The sequence below is a fragment of the Prunus avium genome, chromosome 5 (assembly GCF_965620075.1).
Source record: "Prunus avium chromosome 5, drPruAviu1.hap1.1, whole genome shotgun sequence".
NCBI lineage: Eukaryota > Viridiplantae > Streptophyta > Magnoliopsida > Rosales > Rosaceae > Prunus > Prunus avium.
In genome coordinates, this window is record NC_142288.1 from 27,437,927 (window position 1) to 27,453,930 (window position 16,004).

The 16,004-nt window shown below is 37.9% G+C and overlaps 2 protein-coding genes across 13 annotated transcripts; both read left to right on the forward strand.

Annotated features, from left to right (window-relative positions):
• Positions 1-1,801: 1,801 nt before the first annotated feature.
• On the forward strand, positions 1,802-7,639 carry LOC110762331 (Galactose oxidase/kelch repeat superfamily protein). Of its 12 annotated transcripts, XR_015835964.1 has the most exons (6): positions 1,803-1,946; positions 2,595-4,159; positions 5,289-5,403; positions 6,128-6,307; positions 6,495-6,578; positions 7,358-7,639. XR_015835964.1 is itself a non-coding variant. In XM_088253403.1 (2 exons), exon 2 carries the CDS (start codon positions 2,733-2,735, stop codon positions 4,062-4,064), a length of 1,332 nt encoding a protein of 443 aa, XP_088109529.1. In that variant the 5' UTR covers positions 1,802-1,946; positions 2,689-2,732; the 3' UTR covers positions 4,065-4,514. The 12 variants fall into 12 exon arrangements, 4 of the variants coding, with proteins under 4 accessions (XP_088109529.1, XP_021820640.1, XP_021820639.1 ...); XR_002527532.2 differs by having other exon boundaries at positions 6,128-6,578; XR_002527528.2 differs by having other exon boundaries at positions 6,495-7,639.
• A 1,470-nt stretch (positions 7,640-9,109) lies between these two features.
• MAG2 (RINT-1 / TIP-1 family) lies at positions 9,110-12,949 on the forward strand. Its single transcript, XM_021964933.2, has 4 exons — positions 9,110-9,546; positions 9,653-9,751; positions 10,618-10,721; positions 10,827-12,949. Exons 1-4 carry the CDS (start codon positions 9,264-9,266, stop codon positions 12,741-12,743), a joined length of 2,403 nt encoding a protein of 800 aa, XP_021820625.1. The 5' UTR covers positions 9,110-9,263; the 3' UTR covers positions 12,744-12,949.
• The last annotated feature ends 3,055 nt before the right edge of the window (positions 12,950-16,004 follow it).

A 16,004-nucleotide genomic window follows, 5' to 3' on the forward strand; every position in this document is an offset into this window, starting at 1 on the left:
TTTTGCATAAAACTGAAGACACCTATGCAGAAATATATACAATACTCTCATTTGTACATATGCTTTTTGTGCCTTTGTTCCTTTTACTACACTACTCTCATTTGCAGTACAATAATTCACCTTAACTAATCGGGACGTACGTCGATAATGCACGTAACGAATGATCAAAATTAAAATATAATCTGATATCAGAGTTTAATAACGAAATATTACCATGTTCAAATGCGACAATCTATTTTTTAAATTTTTTTTAGGTGCAATATTGGGATTCCAACACAATGTAAATGAGGTAATACATTTGAGAAAAGAAAAGACATCACCAAAATTTGGAAATACATCAACCACTTTTTTCTTTTGCATGTTAACATGTTCGTAATGTTTAGTTTGGCAGAGGTATTTCCGCTAATATAGGCAGGAAAACGATACTTTCCCTTTCTTTCTTTTTTATTCCCAGAATTGTTCCTTCTTCTTTTTTCGATCAAAGGTATTTCCGCATATAGGCAGGAAACAATCCTATAAAAAGCAAAAGTTTTACCGCCATTGATATAGTAAACAGAAATATTCTTTTTAAATGACAAAGATACACCGTTGAATCAATATAGAAACGAAACGATTACGTTTTCAAGTTAATCAGATACGTAGCTGTCTATATTTCTTGGATTATATACTAGCTTTTCCATCCGAGAAAGGAAAAAGACGACCTAATTCTGTTATCGCTTCATGGCATGTATCTTGACAATACTATCATAGTTGATAGAGTATGATTTTTCATTTAATTGCAATGTAATTCAAAATAAGTATCATCTTATATTGCTTGAGAATGGGTTTGAAATTGCATTCCCGTGTTTGGTAAGTGCACTCTTGGGAATGCACTTTGCACATACCCTTGGATGAGCTTGAGAATTTTTTTCCCCCCACTTGGGAAAACATTTAATGCAAATTTTTATGACTAACTTACCCATATTCTAGTTTTAAAATACCATGTTTTACCCTTAGAAAAACTCTTCATATTTCTTTCTTTGTAATAAAAAAATAAGTTAAGGGTATTGTTGGAAGATTGAACAATTTTTCATTCTTAATAATACTGCACAAACCAAACATGGGAATGAGATAAAATGACATTTCCTTATCATCATTTCTCAACGTTTCCAAACATGGGAATGAACATCCTCCAATCCCATCTAATGGGATTAGACATGGGAAGTTCAATCCGTGAATCAAATGAGCCCTAATACATTAACAGAAACGCACCGATGGAGTATTCTGGATATTAAAATGCTATGGTCATCATCTCTATCAGTATTGTGAGTGTCGTGGGTGATTGAAATTTAAATATTGTTTTTGTTGCATGAATTTTGAAAGAAAAAAAAATGTAACTGAAATGAAAATGTGGAAGAATCCAACTCATTGAAAACAAAATCCAACCAAAACAATTAATTTGATGATATCCGCAAACCAAAACAAAACAAGCAAATGCAATGAAAGCGAGGATGGAATGAAGGAACTCAAGAAACAAGCTTAAAAACCATCAAAATTCAAAACCACCAAAATCCAGAAAACCTTACCATATGCGCTTGCAACGCAACCGAGACTTGTCGTTTTGTTTACTAATGGGATCAAGTCTCCTAAGTTTCTAACACGTGCAGAAACGGCCGTTAGCAGTTTCGGTACGTCTTGGCCGCAATCCCAAACGGCGACTTGTACCCCGTCGTGGGTCCCGGAACACCCTCTTTCTTTTCTGTAAAATAAAATAAAATTTATTAAAAGAAATATTTTCCTTACTCTTTTTATATACACGCATTATTTAATACATTACTCTCTCCACACAGCGAATATAACCAGAAGCAAAAGAGAGAGAGAGAGAGAGAATCTAGAGCAAGAGAGAGAAGGAGAGGAAGAGGAAGAGGAGCTGGGGTCATACTCACCGTCTTCTTCTTATCAAATTCGTAAGCTTTTACTTTGTGTTCATGTTTCTCTGAAGTTTTCTGGTTCATTTTTGCCATGGTTTAGCTTTTTCGTTTTGTTTGGGGAGCTACCATTTCTTCAATTCCTGGTAAGGAAGAGAGAAGAAGAGCTCATGGGTTATTTGCTATTGACGGGGAATTGGGAATGGATCTCTTTCGTTGTTTTTCTTTGTTAGAGAACAGTTGTTCGTATTTGGATTTAGTTGCTGCATTAACATTTTGATTACTGTCTGGGATGTGGATAATCAGTTTTCAATTGATTATCTTTTCCTTTTTCTTTTTCTGGATTTTTCTATGTTGGTCTGAATCCAGAGATCTGATTTGGGCAATTTTCATCTTTGGCAATGGATTGGATATATGCATGCAAGTTTATGTTTCTCACTCAAATTTTAGCCGTTTTACTTGTTATCAATGAGTAATGAATACTTGATACATAAAGATATGATCTTGATCTAAAATGCATTGCTGCATGTGCTTTTCTATATAGGAGATTTTTCTGGGATTTGCGTTAACGCCCCCCACACACACATATAACTAATGGAATTTTCTCTGTTATGTTGTATGATATTTTCTATGTGAAATCAGTATTAGTGATATCTTGATTTAATTCAAGGATTGTCTGTTTGGCAGATACCTAGCTCATAATTGCTTTTGCATATGGAGTAATTAAGGCGTAGAATTTCGTTTTGTTTACTCATTGATTTTGTTTTCATGGGTAACAAAGGAAGGGTTTCTTTCCAGCTGGTCAAATTGGAGAATTCCAACAACATGTTGGAGGGTCCTTCCTATCTTGTGTCTAGGGAGTTGCCGAGCTCATGCGAGCAGGAGAGCAAATGGATTTACAATACTCACCGTGTTATGGAGCTCTCAAACAATAAGCGCCCCCTTGCAGACGGGGAAGAACTCACATTGAGGAAGGCATGCAAGCTATCAGATGCCGTTCTAGGAGGTGAAGCAGTTATGGATCTTAATGGCCTTTCTCTCTCCCCTGCCAAGGACCAGTCAAATGACCAGCATCATGAAGGTGGAAATTCTGATTCAAGTTCACTAATCAGCCAACTTGGTCGGGATAACTCAATAAGCTGTCTCCTTCGCTGCTCGAGGTCTGATTATGGCTCAATTGCCTCATTGAATAAAAACTTCCGCTCTCTAATTCGGGGTGGGGAGCTGTACACACTGAGGCGGAAAATGGATATTGTAGAACATTGGGTTTACTTCTCTTGCAACCTCCTTGAATGGGAGGCATTTGATCCCGATCGCAGACGTTGGATGCATTTGCCTAGAATGACGTCAAATGATTGTTTCATGTGTTCTGACAAGGAGTCGTTGGCCGTTGGTACTGAACTTCTTGTTTTTGGAAAGGAAATAACGTCCCATGTTATTTATAGATACAGCATTTTGACCAACACGTGGTCATCCGGCACTGAGATGAATACACCTAGATGCTTGTTCGGTTCTGCTAGCCGTGGGGAAATTGCAATTCTAGCTGGTGGTTGCGATCCACGTGGCAATATCTTGAACTCTGCTGAGCTGTATAATTCAGAAAGAGGAACTTGGCTGACTCTTCCAAGCATGAATAAACCTAGAAAAATGTGTTCTGGGGTATTTATGGATGGGAAGTTTTATGTCATTGGTGGGATAGGAGTGGGCGATCCAAAGCAACTAACAGGCGGAGAGGTGTACGATTTGGAGAAGAGGACCTGGACTGAGATACCAAACATGTTCCCTGGACGAAATGGAGGAGCTGGGGCAGCTGAGGCTCCTGCTGCAGCTGAGGCACCTCCTCTGCTTGCAGTTGTAAATAACATATTGTATGCTGCAGATTATGCAGAAAAGGAGGTGAGGAGATACGATAAGGAGAAGAACGTGTGGGTGGCTGTTGGGAGATTACCTGAGCGGGCTGTCTCGATGAATGGTTGGGGATTAGCATTTAGGGCATGTGGAGATCGGTTAATTGTGATTGGTGGACCTAGGGCATTAGGAGGAGGGACAATTGAACTTAATTCTTGGGTCCCTGATGGAAGCTCACCACAATGGGACTTACTTGCCAGAAAACCGTCTGGCAGCTTTGTGTATAATTGTGCGGTGATGGGATGCTAAGATGTCCAGTTTCAGTGACACCATGTGTGCTGTGTGGAATCCTGGGTGGAATTTGCAATCTTCGCTTTTCAAGGAGATGGGGTTCCGGCTCGTGGGTAATCTCTGCCCTCCTTTTTTGGGGAAATTCAGGTTTTTATTTAGAGTCATAGATACATTCACAGAAGGAGGCCTGAAGAGTTGTTTTTCCTTTTTTTTTCTTCTTTTGAACTTTATTGCGTTGCGTCTTTTTTCCCCCTTTGGTAACTTTTGAGCTTCTGAAAGGTTGGCATCATGTAGAACGGGCAAAGGTGAATAAACTGAAGTACTGGTACATGTTTTAGGTTGTGATGACTATTTTCATAAGTTTTATTGAAGCATTGCAGAATTGTGTAATGGTTCAAGTTTTTCGTTTCCTTTATTTCTCAAGAAATTATATCTCAAGTTCTCAAAAAAGAAAAGAAAATTGACTTCTGTTTCTGCTCTACATTTATTATCCTCTCTTGATTCTATATGTTTTTTTACACACTGGTGTTGCACAATCTGAATGGACCCTAAACTATAATTTAGGTGGTTGGTATTTCTTTTGATCTGGTTGAAGAACTTTAACTTGAATTTCCCCTCTCTTTTCTTTTTTTCTTGTGAACTTGATTTCTTTCTTTCTTTCTCCTCTAGAACTGCAATTGTAAAGTATAAATGTTTATAGCACTTTGGCTGCTCAGTTTTATTACTAAAGTTGAATGATTTGTGGAAAATTTCACTCTCTTTGAGGCCTGTTAGCTGGCAAAAGGTATAATATATAGGATCAACACTGATCAATAGTTAGAGAAAAGATCTGTAATGACAATATATTCTATCATTTTGGAACTACCATATATATTTATCCATAAACTAACTTTTATGTATATTTTTCTTGAGAAAGATATTTAGCCTTTGCCTTTTCATGCTGATCAAATTATACACTATGTAGAGACATAAACAGAACAATATGGTCAGATGAAAATACATATGATAAAGCGTACAAAAACAAAAAGGAAATGTAGTTGTTATATTATCTAGTAATCCATCTTTAAGATCTGGTTTATCGAGTTGGAATGGTCATGAGCTAAAGTGCAGGCTGGACTCCACTGACCATGCCTTTGGTCATTCAGTGTGATCTAACGAAAACCTGGCATTATTTTCAAGGCCTCATGGCACTCCTGGGGTTGAAATAATGGGTTTTAAGCCTCATATATGACTGGTTTTCAGAGAACATGGTCTTGAAATTAATGGCCTATCAGAGAGCAACTACATGGCGAAATTTACTGTCAATATGTTCTGCCTCAGATCAAGTTAGATAGTTTTTCAACCACAGGTGGGACATGTACGTCCGGTTTTCCTCTTTATTATCCTGATCGTTTCCTACATAGAGCATGTTCTCTCATTTGAGGTTCTGTGATACAGCCACCAGGAACTATATATGTTTGGTTATTTTATGCATGTTCATTTTTTGAGTATAAGCTGAGTTTTGAAAGATTCATGATACTCTTGGATAAGAATAATTTCTTGTGGTTTTGTTATTTTGTTCTTCATATTTTCCTTTTGTTTTCTTGATGATTCTGCTGTGCATTCCATCTTATTGTTATTTCATGAGCATAATAAACATACCCATTTTCTTGTCGCACCCGTTATTTTCCCCTGCATAACCCTTCGCATTACCGTTTGGTTAGGCTACAACTGTATTATAATCTTTGTGAAAGTCATTTATCTTTTGCTATGAGGCTAGTCATAGTTATCTAGTCAGTGAAAAAGAAAGAGGCCAGGCATCTATGCATCCCATCTATTGTGATTAAATAGGCTCTTAATTTTCTTGATGCAGCTGCTTGCCACTGCATCAGTGTATTTTTTAGGGTTTTCTCTTTTCTTGTTCTTTACCAAAAATGACGATACATTGCTTTCGTGAACTATCTTCTATACAAATCTGATGTCGTATATGGTATTTCGTTTTATTTGGTAAAGTTTTAATTTTCTTTCTTAATGAACTTGATGAGACAAGGAAATGAGGAGGGTGCTAGGGTTTCTCTTATGTGTTTGCAATTGAATAGCAGATTCTGGAGTGAGGAGGTGGCTCGATTCTACGAATGTTCACGAAAGGAGGGGTGTTTTGAAATCATAAATTTGGAAACACAAAATGAGTAAGAGTAATTCAAATACATTGCTGATGTAGCAACCGCTTGTGCATTGAAAGAGATGATGAGGCTTACTTGAATGTGTCCAGAAAAGCTGTGGTAAGTGACTTTTGTTGTTATTGATCCATACGTCATAGGCAATGGCATTGACAGATACATGTATGTTTCTTAGACATGTTTTCTTCAGCTATGACAGTTGTTGCTCCTGAAAAGCTGTATGTATGAAACCTGGTTTTTGTGACTTGGGGGAATGGCTTTCGTGACTGGTTTTTGTTGGTATTTACAGGGGTTTCTTTTTTCCTGTGATTACCGACGAAAAAGTGAGATTCAGCACTCTATTTGTCCCTGTCTGTTTGTTTAGGAAGTAAAGGTGAAATACCATATCTGTAATCTCAGCTGTTCCTCTGGATATAATTGAATTGATCCTTTTAGTCCCGGATCAGTGGTTTGAGATTTTTTATTTTTTTTATTTTTTGCCTTATTTATAGAATTTCCAGCCAATTTTTATCAGAACATGAAATTGGATATTTGTTAACTTAGACAGTTCGAATTCTTAAATTCTGTTCTAGTCTCCCCAGATTTTCTATTGCTCTTCTTGAGAGAGAGAGAGAGAGAGAGAGAGAGAGAGAGAGAGAGAGGAGAGACAGACAGACAGCCAGTGAAAGTTTCTGAACAGAAGTAAGTATATAGAAAAACAGAGAGGCACAAAGAAATTATTTTTTACAATATGTGAAGTCTGCAATCATTCAGCAGACCTGTATTCTTTTTTGGGTTATTTTTAAGTCTAAAAAAATCTAGTACTTAGATATCATTCAGAAGACATTGATTAGGCCTGTAAATATTCTCTCTTTTTCTTGTATTTTTTAATTGGGTTGTTTTTGTTTACCTTTTTATCAGACAGTTACAGGTTTTACAGGCCACATGGTCATATTCTTTTACTGTACTACGTTACCGCCGAAAAAGCATAAAAATTCCATGTAGGCTGCCTGGCTCTCTGCAAGACGGTACTTTTAGCTGCAGAAGAAAAAAAATGAAAAAAAAAATCTTTGTTGGAGGCAATCCACCAGAAAATAAAAGATAATAAAAGTACAAAAAAATGTACCTTAATGTGGGAAACGGATTCTGACTGAGCTGCTGGGTTTGTGCCAGGGACCCCACGAGGACCTCTGTTTTCAGTGCTCACGTGGACAGCGCGTTTGCCTCATTAAACTCACTGCCTGCTCTGTTTTCCACCTATCAAAATGCAGAGGAAAAGAAGAAGAAGATGATGATGATGAAAGAAGACGACAGACTTCAATTCATTTTTGTACTTACTGGCATCTGCTTTTACTGCTTTCTTTTTCTTTTTCCTTTTCTTTTTTCCTTGTGAGGCTGTGCATGTGGAGTTTGGTAAATTTACCATCGGTAATAAAATGGCTGTTTCTTTCTTTCTTTCTGCTGATATCATCAAATTCCATGAGCTATTTTTAGAGAACATGGACATTGTTGGGTGGTTTTCAAAAAACCCCAGAAAAGGAAAGCAAAACAGGACCTTGAACTTTTTACTTTCTATGAAAATTTATTGAAAATGGAAAAACAAAGAGAAACATTTTGAGGTGCAGGTGGAAGAAACTGTGTGTTACAGCTAGAGAGTGTACTGTTATGATCTTGTGTTAAGAAAAGTAGCGGTTTGAGTGCTGCAGAGTTTTACTGCTGGGATCCTTTCCTTTGCTGCTCACCAAAAAGAACTAAAAAGGAAAAAGATCAAAAGGGAATTTAGAAAGAAAAAGGCTCAATCAACTAAAACAATCCCATCTGCAAGATGTCAATTTCTTAGGTTTCAATCATTGTCACATTTTGGCAATCCACAAGATCCCATCCAAACCCAGTTCTTAAATCAAACGTTTCACAAGTGCAAGTTGTTCCTCTCCCACACGCAACACGCGATCAAAACCCAATCAACACTTGGTCGCAAATGCAATTTCCTATTCTTTTGTGGGTTGCATTACTATTAGCCTAAAAAGTGTGTTTTAGCCTTTCATGTGTTTCATTGACATGTTTCAAGTGGTCCAAAGTGTAAAAGCCTAACATTGTGGCCAAAATGTAGGTGCGTTTGCCATTGTGGGTTGGTTTTATCTGCACTATGTATAAAGGGAGGCAATCAAAAGTTGGGATAACTGTTTAAAATTGATATGACGCAATGCATGAATGAGAGAGATGATCAACTAAATCAAACTACCACCCATCTTGTTTTTCTCTCCTCCTTCCTTGCACCCCAATGGCACGCTTTTGGACCACCTCAAGGCCCAAACGTTTTTAATGCAATCAATTAGTAATATTCAGTGCTATCACTTTAGAAACACAAAATGACAAAAGATACCAACTTAAAATGAAAGATCCTAGGTTAAAAAAATGGAATTGATGTTGGTTACCGAAGGGTTTACGCGTGAAGTAGTGCTATGGGTAGACTCGAGTGGGCTGTATAGACCTGGTTAATCATACCTATATGATTCATCTCTGTCGGACCCCTCATATGAATCTTCATATTAGCCACAAGATCATTTCATTAAACTTAAGTGAAGTTACTATTCAGATGAATCATGTGACTAATATGAAAGTCTATGTCTATCATCCATATATGGCACTATCACCATAAAACGACTCTGTCCATGCCTCCAAATATATACGAGGAGTGCAGATAATAACAACTCTTAAGAAGTTCTTTGAAAAGTATCTTTTGGACTGGATTGAGGTATTGGGTCCATTTCAATAGTCCAATGTTCGTGAGAACAAAGATAATGTACTTGTAATGGGCCCATTTGAAGCTCATTCACAATGTTCTTTTAAAGCCTAAGCCCAGACCAAGCTCAAGAATAATTAAGTCCACGGGTGGACCCGCGCAATCAATAACGGTATTTGGTGGGAGTCAAATTTCAGTCTCTGCCTCTCAACGAAAGCAAAGCACATTAGGCAGCACAGCTTTTAGTCGCAGAAATTCCCGTTAAAAACCCTAAAATACCCTCGCACCCCATTCAAATTTCCCACTCGCACCACCGAACCGAAATGGCTTGAAACCATGGAATCCGCGCTACCTCCAGCCTCCGACCTCTCGCCCTCGATCGTCTCCTTCCTCAACGAAAAGTTCCGGACCAATGACAATTTGAACGGGGCTCCGACTCTCCTGTCGGAGCTCCAAACCCAGTGCGGCGACTTGGATCGAACCCTAATCGACCTCAACCGGAGCCTCGGGTCCTCACATCTAGCTTACGCTTCGTTCTCCGATCGGGTCCACGGCGTCTTAGGCGACATCAATGCCCAATTGACGGGTCTCGGATCCTCCACTCGGTCTCGCAGTTCAGGTTTTCTGTGTGCTGCTATTGAGAAGTGTGCAATTCTCATTTAGATTTTCGATTTTGGGTTAAATTTCGTTTCTCTCTGTTAAATTTTGGAACTTTTTGTTTGTAGATGGAGAAGGAAAGGAGAGAGCCGAGCAGATTTTGGGGGAGGAGCTGCCGGCATTGGCGAAGGAAGTGGCGAGGGTTGAGTCGGTTCGAACATACGCAGGTGCGTTTCTTGGCCAATAATAAAAGTGAATGAATAAATTCAAGGAACTAGTTTTAGCTGAAAGCTATAATTTTTTGGATTGTCTTTGTTTTACGATTAGCTCATTTTGTTTGGAAAGACACCACAAAAGAATAATTGAAGGATTGTTCCTCATTCCCTGGATAATAGTAACATCGACTATGAAATACTACATTGATGCTTCAATTATTTGTGCAAGTAGAGAATGAGATGAATAAGAAATTCAATCTACTTAGCCCAACCAATTTGTCCTCTATCTTGAAAATTACTGATCTTGAATTCTTGATAAGTTGTCCATTTTGCTCTGTATTCTTGTGTTAATGCAGTTGTATGTATCGTGAATGCCTCCACTGTTCTAAATGCGGTTTAGGCAGTAAGAGATGGCTAATGTTGAACCATGAAGATGAAAATGTTTTTTTCCGACACTACAAGATGGGAGAATCCCAGTTCTTCATGGTTCCCAATCAAATAATTTTTAGTTGAAATATGGACAGCATGCGATTAAGCTCCAACCAGTACAATCTTATCTTCTTAATTAGTTGAAATATTAAGGCTTTGTTAATAATGCTTAAATTAACTATTTTGAATTTTTTAAATCATCCAGGCAGATTTACTTTTCACATTTTTGAGAGATTTTTTGTTGATGTGAAGTTGTCCTTTTACTTCTGAGTTACTGCAATTTTCATACTGTGTATTTGGGTGCACTCGCTTGGCCTCTTTCTTCCCTGTTTTATACGCCTGTGCTACATTTTTCTTTGTTACAGTTATTAGCTGCTGCAAAGCATACTACTATCTGTTATTTTGAAATCAAACTGTCTCTTTCTGGGTCTTTTATTTTCATCTTTCAGAGACAGCATTGAAGCTTCAAACTATGATTGGTGATATTGAAGATGCAGTATCTTCTACCATGAAGAAAAACTCATGGAAGCATTTGTCGAAACAGAATTCAGAAGTGAGCACCAGTCCTGTTGTTTGTGAAAACAAAATAATGTAGGGATTACAGTTCCTGAAATCAATATTTCTTATGCCTAATTCGCCTTTTTCTTTTCCTCTGCAGGAAATGCGTCTGGTTGCTATTAAAACACTTAAACTGATAGAAGATATTTTAACTTCAGTTACAAAGACACACCCTCAATGGGCACATCTTGTGTCAGCAGTTGATCACAGGGTAGATCGAGCTCTGGCCATTTTAAGACCCCATGCTATAGCAGATCACCGGGCCCTCCTTACTTCCCTTGGATGGCCACCGCCTCTTGCCATTTTGACTTCCTCAACTCCAGATACAGGGAGATCAACTGAAGTTCTGAATCCTCTTTTCACAATGCAAGGAGACCTCAAAGACCAGTACTGCGAAAACTTTTTTGCCTTGTGCAGCTTACAGGAGTTGCAGAGACGAAGAAAATCACGTCAACTAGAGGGCTATAGTCGGGAACTTGCTCTGCACCAGCCACTTTGGGTGATTGAAGAGCTTGTGAATCCTATATCATTGGCATCCCAACGCCATTTCACAAAATGGGTTGATAAGCCAGAATTTATATTTGCTCTTGTCTACAAGATCACCAGGGATTATGTTGACTCTATGGATGAGTTATTGCAACCTCTGGTTGATGAAGCAATGTTAACAGGGTACAGTTGCAGAGAAGAATGGATTTCAGCAATGGTATCTTCCTTATCAACATACTTGGCAAAAGAGATATTCCCAAAATATGCTGGACAACCGGATGAAGATAGCGTAACGGGTACTCAGTCACAGGCTAGAATATCCTGGCTTCATCTTGTTGACTTGATGATATCGTTTGATAAACAAATCAAGTCTCTGATAGAACATTCTGGAATCTTGCTTTCGCTTCAGGATGATGGGAACTTCTCAAAGGTTTCTTCTCTATCTGTTTTCTGTGATCGACCAGATTGGCTTGATTTATGGGCAGAGATAGAATTAAGTGATATACTAGAAAAGTTGAAACCTGACACTAGTGATGAGAGAAATTGGACCATGAAAGTCCAAGGAGCAGTTCTTTTTTCTGCTACTGAAGATTACAAAGCTCCTGCAGTTTGCAGTGCCTATCTTCGTTGTCTATCATCTGTGGTTGATCGTTGTCGATCATTGCCTAGCATCTCTATGAGGTCCAGGTTTCTCAGGTTAGCTGCGGTACCTATTATACAAAAATTCTTGGACTGCTTACTCATCAGGTGCCAAGAAGCTGAAGGTTTGACTGCCTTGACGGATGATGATGCCCTAGTTAAAGTTGCAAACTCCATTAATGCTGCTCACTACTTCGAATCCGTTTTAAAGGAATGGTGTGAGGACGTCTTTTTCCTTGAGATATGGTCAGGTCAAAGTGATCAGCTGGGAATATCAGTTGGTGATCAAAATGGTAATGTAGAACCAGTGGAAGGTCTTGAAAGTGGTATTTTCTATGAGGAGATTGTAAAGTTGGAGGAGTTTAGAATAGAATGGGCTGAAAAATTGTCTGTTGTTATATTGAGGGGATTTGATGCTCAATGTCGAGATTATATGAAGAACAGGAGGCAGTGGCGGGAAAAGAGTGAGGACGGTTGGACAGTGTCCAAATTTTTAGTTGGTGCTCTAGATTATTTGCAGGGTAAAATGTCAGTCGTAGAAAATGGTTTGAACGGGATAGACTTTGTTGGGGTGTGGAGAAGTTTGGCAGCTGGGATAGATCGCTCATTTTTCAATGGTATTCTAATGAGCAATGTGAAGTTTTATGATGGCGGAGTTGAGAGGTTTGGCAGTGATTTGGAGGTTTTATTTGGGGCATTTGGAGCTTGGTGTTTGAGACCTGAGGGCTTTTTCCCCAGAGTAAGTGAGGGCTTAAAGTTGTTGAAGATGGAAGAAGAGAAACTTCAAAACAGTTTGGCAGGGGGTGAGAAATGGATGAAGGAGAATGGGATTAGACATTTGAATGTACCAGACGTAGAAAAGATTGTGAAGAGTAGAGTCTTTACCAGTTGAGGGCTCCCAAGTGTTGTGTTGTACATGATTTAGGATCCCTTGGATTGACCCATTTAATTTTTTTTTTAAATTTATAAAAAAAACACACAATAAAGGGAAAATGTTTGCCTTTTTTTTTACTGTGGGAAGATAGTTCAGTTCATTGTAGTTGCAGCTTGAGAAAATTGTTCCCTTTGATTATTGTTAATTCAAATGGATCCTCTTAACATCTGTGTAATGTTGGAATGATGATAGTTGTTTATGGCATGCTTGAATCTGGTGGGTTGAGGCCATCAAACAAAATTTACTTTTTATACGAGTTAGAGAACTCAGTTTGAATGTGAGAGATGGCGAGGGGATTATTTTATTTTCTCTCAGTCTTAACATGGTGAAGCTTTCAAGTTGAACTCTTTTCAAAATGGCTTCACAGATAATTAGAGAGTGAATTGTAATGCCATTCTCATGCAATTTCATTGCAATCATGTTGTGAAGAGTGATGTGTATTTTTTGCTTCTTTTTGGGGGTTTTAGTGGGAGGATATCTTGATCATCTTTCTTGATGACCTCTTGTTATGTCATCCTTTATCTTTTTCTTTTTCCCTGCATGGATTCAAAATTGGAAATTTAACTCCCACTCAACGACAAAGATGGAGTTGAAGGTAACTTGACATAACATAGTGTAGCAAGCATATGGGTTGCAAGGTGAAGGCTGTTGGCATTTCCCAGACACAGAAAAATATAGGCATTTAGTGAAGGCAATGAACGTACCTTCTGCTGTTCCCTACACCGGGGGGCTAAGCTAGAACCTAGCTACTAGGCTACTATCTGGCTACCTACGGCTACCAATCTACAGTATCGGTACGTACACTCTTGATATTTTGTCAACAATCATGAACTTGGACAAAATAGATTGGTAATTCGGTACCAACCACTCATTTCGTATGAAAAAATTTGGGCACATGCTGACTTTATCATCAAGTTCAAGTTGTGTTACTTAGAAAGAGACACTTCTTGTTTAGATTAGATAAGTATACCAGTACAAAGTACTAGCACATTAATTATTTGAGTAAATCTAAACTATATCAAATTGAATCAATCTTTAACCACTTCCACTAACAATGCTATCAATTGAATCCTGCAGGCTCATTTGCACGTTTTAAACAGCTCTCAAGTTTCTGAGATCATATGAATAAAAACCAAAAATAGAATCTAGCAAAGATATAAAGTCTGTGGCCATGCCATTTACACCAAATCTTTACAAAAACATACAAGATGTACGTTTTTTTTTTTCTGGCATGGTGGCATGCATGTGTGTTTTTGCATATGCAACTCTTTCTGGAATCTCAAGCTTTACACAGAAGCTAATGACCCCTAGTAGACTAGTGGTAGGTCTCCAAAAGTACTTTTGCCTGAGCTGTAGAAGACCATGTAGCATACAGTACAGTGCAGTGGATGGACCACAGTTTTTGAGCATTTATATTGCTGGGATTATTGGGGCATAGTCATATGCGTATAAATAGGTCAGACAAGAAAACGATCTGTCATAGGAGGCGGGTTAACTTGATGATTATAGAGGGTGAATCTGAAGTGTTCTCAAGCTTTGAAGATGAAATTTCAGGCTGTAATAGACAGGATTGTTAATTAGTAAATGTACTAAGAAATTATTAAAAGGGTATATCTATAATCGTCCACCTACGAAATGGTTGTCGATATATATGCCATCGAAAATGTGTCACTATATATCATTGTCCTCAACAAAACATAATAACATGTTATCGATTAAAATAAGACTAACTTAACGAGTAAGAATAGGAATTTAGTTAGCTCATGGTTTTCATCAATTACCTAGTCCAATAGTGGGTTTTACTGCCCTAGCTTGAAGGACATTCGATTGCATTGTATCTTCTGCAGGCTACAAATTAACTAATCGATGCATGTTGGCCCTGGCATGTACAATGCATAGGATAAAGGCAACAAAACCTTCAAGAAGAGGGGTCCAGAGAGAGACTCATGACTCAGTGACTCAGTGACTCAGTGACTTTATTAAGAACATGTTCACATCACAAGGTGCCACGTGGCAGGTGCAGCGGATGTGATTCTGGGACAGTGTCCTGAGTTGGGGTACCGGAAATTTAGGGGCCAAATTGAGGGAGAGGGGGTTGGTAAATAAGGCCAAAGAGCCATTTATTGGCTTTGTCCAAGCAAACTCCTCACCACCTCAGGTGGCGCCTTCATACGCATGTCTGTTTAGTTCAGTCATTCACCCACTTGTGCATGCATTGTCACATCAACCATCTTCTTCTTTTCTCACTTCACTTCACATTTTGCTCAATTTCCACACCGACCTAAAAAAAGACATCAAACCTCCTTCCAAATATAATCCAATTCCTGCAGCAAGTCACCCTTCAAATTGTAACTATTACTGCTTTGAAATCATTGGTTTGGTTTGTGCATAATGTTAGAAGTAAGGCTGTCTCGAGGACAACTTGAAATATTGTAAGGTTGTAACTCAAATGGTTAATAGTATATGTTCCTGCATTATTAAGCGTATGAGTATTGAGCTCTGTTTATTGACATTTTTTCAAACGTAAAATGGGCAAGATTGCGATTGGACATCAGATCGAGTTGATGTGATTGTTCCTAAGTTAAAAGACACATAGTTCTCATTTCAATTATAAAATAAAGAAATCAAAGTGAATCATATAGGTTTATTTGAGACTATTGAACTACATTGCTACAATATTTTGTTTGTGTTTGATAAGTCTATGGCATTTAATGACAATAATTCAGCTATTAGGATAAGTGTTGATTCATGTTTCTACATGACATTATTATTAATTTGAATCTTCAATTATGTATAATTTAATTAAAATACTGCAATCTAATCTTATATCTTCTTTTTTATTCAAAAAAGAGGAGCTAAGTATTCGAATTCTTACTTAAATGTGTAAGTAAAATGTTCTATCACTGAAGCTATAAGACTCACGTTCATCAGGGAGTTTATATATCTAGGTGCTTCTCTTACATTAATTATGTAATGTCCACCAAACTTTGCTTTCTTATTAGTTATTTTCTAGCAAGAGTGGGGGCTAACACTCTACTTTGTGAGTTAAAGTTATCGGTCTCCCAACTAATATAAGACTCGACATAATGTTTTTGTCCAATATGTGGTTAGGACAAGATCATGTCACGACCTTATTTATTTTTCCATTTTTTTTGTTTTTCTTGAAATAAAAGCATGGAGAGCATCACAAAATTGTGATGTTTAACCAACTCGCTCATT

What these genes read in the sequence shown, in the direction of transcription:
- LOC110762331 (XM_021964947.2), top strand. Translation starts at nt 2,676, where the DNA reads ATGGGTAACAAAGGAAGGGTTTCTTTCCAGCTGGTCAAATTGGAGAAT.
- MAG2 (XM_021964933.2), top strand. Translation starts at nt 9,264, where the DNA reads ATGGAATCCGCGCTACCTCCAGCCTCCGACCTCTCGCCCTCGATCGTC. An exon ending in CACTCGGTCTCGCAGTTCAG is followed by an intron (nt 9,547 to 9,652) that starts GTTTTCTGTGTG and finishes TTTTGTTTGTAG; the next exon opens with ATGGAGAAGGAAAGGAGAGA. An exon ending in TGTCGAAACAGAATTCAGAA is followed by an intron (nt 10,722 to 10,826) that starts GTGAGCACCAGT and finishes TTTCCTCTGCAG; the next exon opens with GAAATGCGTCTGGTTGCTAT.